Here is a 4,841-nt window from a genome sequence, read left to right as displayed (position 1 = left end):
TTTGCCCACAATTCTCAATAACTTTAAATCTATTCTAATCTTTTTATTTTTACCTCTCAACACATTCCGTTTCACTTGTATCAAACGCTTTCTCTTACTAAAGAACCATCCACAACTTTTCTCATAAATACACCGAAGACCACCTGCACGTTTTGCTAAGAAAACAGAAACATTGTTATTATTAAAAGATAAAAGCACATCAACCAGTAAAACTAAAATAGGACCTTAACATATTTATCCTTAGCGCTTCACCTGATATACAAATATCTATATAAAATTTTTTTTTTTACTAACGTCACTTGTCAACTATTTTTGTTTGAATTATTTGCATTTCATGATACGACATGTATATGTAAGCGAAATTCAAGATGAAGAGTACCGATTTATCTCTTACGGACAGGCCATTGCTATATAGACAGCTCCATCAGGATAAAGGCAAGAAAAGATGGCTATGGTTGTTATATGCAAGAAGCAAAATGGACCGAACCCATATGAAGCTGCTTATCTCCAATGTACTTTGTGCTTCTGTTCATGGCGATAATGAATGCTCTATTCTCAGTGGCGATACTGAAAAGGAGAACCAAAATCTTAAAATAACAACCGTAAGATCGAGTTACTGTTACTATTTCAACCTAATTTCATATTGCAAAAACATCATACTGGATACATGGACCCTCCAAGCATTGCAGCACTAAGAATAATATGTGTAGATAAGCTTAAAGAGCTCCCCCCCCCCCCCCCCCAATAATTGAGATTTATGCTCAAATTGGATCCCCAAACATTGCATACTCTCAGCGAAGGATAGAGTTTCCAGAAAAGTTTAAAACTTCATCAGCAAATGGCATGGCGACAAGGTGCTAAACATTGTTGCAACAGTTTTACCTCATCATCTACAATGTTCATCAATAAAATATCATTGATATTTCTTAGTGTGACCAATATTTTAAAGAGTCCATTTCTTTTTGTAACATCATTTCCCCATCTATGACTGTTGAGTTATGATTTTTACATCTGAAGCACTCTGTAGGAAACCCTGTTTTCACTATGGGAACCTAATTTCATTCACTTTTTCAAGTTCTTCAGAAGAAAAAAAGAAAGGGGGGGGGGGTATCAAAGTTGACTTACTTTCAATAAAAGTCATCGACAAGTTGAGTCAAATCACCCTTTATGTTCCCCATTTCAAATATCTGAGTCATTGTTCGATACTTTAGGTGTTTTCGCTCTTCCCACCATGATGTTTTTAGCTGTGATTGGGTAGGAAATGAACCTTACACTACCAACAGCATGCTGCCACTTATGTTACCTTGCTTTAAGAGAGACTGTTTCAATTTTTTCTAAGTTTTTTCAGAATCTTTCGATATAAATGTTAAACACGAGATTATGAGACCCCGGCACTATCAACTTCAGGGATTGCAGTAGATCAGTTAAAACCTGAAAACTAGTAAAAGGGTTATTAGGTAACAGATTTGATTACTTAAAATAGGGGGTCCAATCTCCACTCTGTCGTTGAACCAATCCTTGAATGATTTAACATTAAACCGTGCTGCTTTCTCATTTGCCCATTGTTCTAAATTCCACAAATGTTCTTTTTTTAAAATAGACCAACCATCAGATATCTAAAAATTAACAACATTGACTTCCTGTCGGCTGTCTGAGCAAAAATAATCTATGCACTGTAAATTTTAAGAGCATTAAAATGGTAAAATAGCAGCTGCAACTTAATAGTATATATTGACATGGATATATGTAGTGTAAAGTTGAAGTATTTTTACAACAAAACAGAGAAATTATACACTGCATATTTCCTTGTATTAATGCACACAAGTGAAAGAATAAACAGGGATCAGCTGAGCTTCAATACTTCCTATACACAGAAAAGCTACAAGCCGGTCACATTAAAATATAAACCAAAGGACTAACCCAAAAAACAGGGTTATCAAAAGCTATGAAACAGAGTGAGAGATTCCGGGGACAGTATATGCAAACATCCCTCTGGTAAATCTCTCCTACTAACTTGTTAAACCATCTAGAAAAATTGATGATAACAAGGTTGTTGAAGCTGAATTAGGCTTGCTTCTCCAAGTCCTTGGAGTTTATGAATGTTCCGTGGAAACCGTACGGAACTCGAGATGGAAGCTTTACTGTGGCTTCTACCTCTAAATTCATGGCGTTCACAATCTGCACTTCTGATTTCCAGGTCCTCTCGTCATGAACGAAGGCCAAAATGTAACCGTCGTCTTCGTTCTCCGAATTAGGGTTTCTAGGGAAGAATAAAGGTTCACCCCCATACCTTTGGTCTCCATAGATATACTTTTTTATTTCTCCGGTTGAGAGATCAACTTTGGCAAACCCTGACACTTTAGGCCAAGGCTCAGCAAGAGCTAAATATGCGTACCTGGTTTTTCTTCCGAGCAAGTTTCGGTTCACCATCCCTGCCTCCAAGTTAACTTGTTCGGAATCCGAAATGATGGGGCGGCGTGTCGACTTGCCGGTCCTCAAATTCAATCTGATTTCAGACAGGACACTCTTGAGACTCTCATCACATTCATTGAAAATGGAATCTGGGGGTGTCATGCAGGAGCCAATCACAACAACTTCATCAGTTTCTGGCTCTTCCCAAGCATTCCAAAGATGGAAACAAAAGCAATCAGGTGCCTCAACCCATGTAATCCCAGAAGCATCAGTGGCATTCTTGTCCAAAATCCCAAACCTTGACATCTTGTTCTTGTCATATACAACTGGTGAACCACCGTGAATCATTTCAGGCAATTTGAACACCACTTGCTGGTCAGGGATCACCACCAAGTTCTCGGTGATGGCGAAATCGTGCATCATTATCGGACCGTCTACTGGGATTTCAACATCAGGTGATTTCTTACCATCGGGTGAAAAACGGAAGTACTTAAGATATGGCTTTTGGATGACATCATAGCTAAGAGCAAAGAATTCACCAGTTTCAGGATCAACCTTGGGGTGAGCAATCATTGTAGATTTTAACTGACCATCAAAATCATATCTGCCAACGGTTTCCAAGTCCCCAGATGGGGTAACACGAACATGGTAAGGCAAATCATCTTCAGACATAGCAAGGAGATGACCATTAAAATAAACAAGTCCAGCGTTAGCAACTCCAGTGCCATGGCTTGGATCAACAAGCCCAAATAGGCCACGAGCATAGAAAAGCAACAGCCTAGCTATACCAGAGTGACCATGGAGTTCACCGATGGCCTTGGGGAAAACTGGACGCCCCAAAGCTCGTTCTTGAACCAGACGGTTGGTTTCGGTGAACCTACAAGCATAACTAGCAGAGCCATTTTGGAACTGAACCGCATGAACCATACCGTCCCCGTCGAAGAAATGATGTCCGGCGACAGGTTCGTGAAGCGGGTTGGCTCCGTTTCGAACGTAGACTCCTTGTAAACAGTCTGGGATTGTTCCAATAACAGGGAGGTTATGCTTGACCGGTTGGTCTGGCACTGGAGCAAAGTTGCCAGATATTTGAACAGTGGGGTCAGCTGTTTTGGGAAGAGGATGGTGACGCTCGTGAGAAACCAAAGCGTTCTCCACCACATCTAGAGCCATAGCTGCAGCTCTTTGGAAAGGATTCCAGTGTTGGGGTTGAGGTTTCACTGCGTTTTTAGTGGTATAATCAGTGGATGATTGATTAGGCAAAAGAAGAATGGAAGGCGTTTGAAGAGAGCATGAAATGTTTGGCTTTCTACAAGTCCTTTTCAAAGGCATAGAGCCCAAATTCAGAGACGAAGAGAAACAAGTTGAAACTGGAAGAAATTTACAATTAGTAGCAGATGCTGCCTGTGATGCAGAGGAAGCCATTGTTGGTGATTGAAAATGTAAGAAATTAGAATGTGAGAGATTCAACCTTTTTTCTTTTTCTTTTTTTATGTATGTATTTGTATGGGAATTGGGTTAAAAGAGTAGGAGGGGGAGGGGGAGGGGGAGGGAGGGGACTATAATGGGAGTTCGAAAGAAGGTTTATATAGAAAAACAAAGTGGACACCAACTCCAAACTCCTAAAATACATAAGAGAACACCACGTGTTGCATTTTTATTGCACAGATAAAAGGGCCAACTCAATACAAATTTAGTTGTTTTATTAACTTCACTTATGATTTTGTAAATTAAATTTAAGTGGGTGAGGTGCTAGGGGAAGTACTGTTTGTGGGGCACACCCCTACATGAAGATATAATCATTTTTCTTTACCAAAATCAAAACCCCAAAAGTTGTTTAAATTAATCACTTAATCCCAAAAACAGACGAGTCATAATTAGGTATGCTATTTGACAGCATTATTATTACTATTATTGTGGTTTTATCCTCCTCCATTTTAAATTTACAAATAATTGGATTATCAACTAGGTTTTAGTTAAAATGATATGTTTTAAGTATTTAATTAAAACGTGTAGGTTTTCAAATTTCATAATGTGTGAATTTTAATTCTGTGGGTACATTGATTACAATTTTATGAGTTTATGGGTTATGGAGGTTGCTATCTAGTTTTCCTTTCCACCATGAACAAGAGAGTGGTAAACAATTATTGGAAGCATTCAACTTCCAATCGTGGGCTTTTCCTCAAACATGGTGTGTTATTTTTACTAAAGTTAGTATTATATACATAACTTTATCCTAACAGCATGTGTTTTTGAGTGCATGAGTGACCCTAAAACCACTGAAAAGGTTAAATATTATAGTATTTTCACAATTAAATAAGTGACCACACGGTTGATTAAATTGCCGAAAGATAATATTTTCATTATTCCCCTTTTCATCATTTCTATCATCTTAATTTATAACAAAATACATCTTTCTCCAACCTTTTCAT

The 4,841-nt window shown here is 38.3% G+C and overlaps 1 protein-coding gene across 1 annotated transcript; it reads right to left on the bottom strand.

Annotated features, from left to right (window-relative positions):
• Nucleotides 1-1,697: 1,697 nt before the first annotated feature.
• Nucleotides 1,698-3,952, bottom strand: LOC105784100 (9-cis-epoxycarotenoid dioxygenase NCED2, chloroplastic). The gene has a single exon (XM_012609894.2). It carries the CDS (start codon nucleotides 3,832-3,834, stop codon nucleotides 2,065-2,067), a length of 1,770 nt encoding a protein of 589 aa, XP_012465348.1. The 5' UTR covers nucleotides 3,835-3,952; the 3' UTR covers nucleotides 1,698-2,064.
• Between the last annotated feature and the right edge of the window lie 889 nt (nucleotides 3,953-4,841).

This window comes from Gossypium raimondii, chromosome 13 (assembly GCF_025698545.1).
Source record: "Gossypium raimondii isolate GPD5lz chromosome 13, ASM2569854v1, whole genome shotgun sequence".
NCBI lineage: Eukaryota > Viridiplantae > Streptophyta > Magnoliopsida > Malvales > Malvaceae > Gossypium > Gossypium raimondii.
This window is presented reverse-complemented; position numbering and strand designations above follow the sequence as displayed.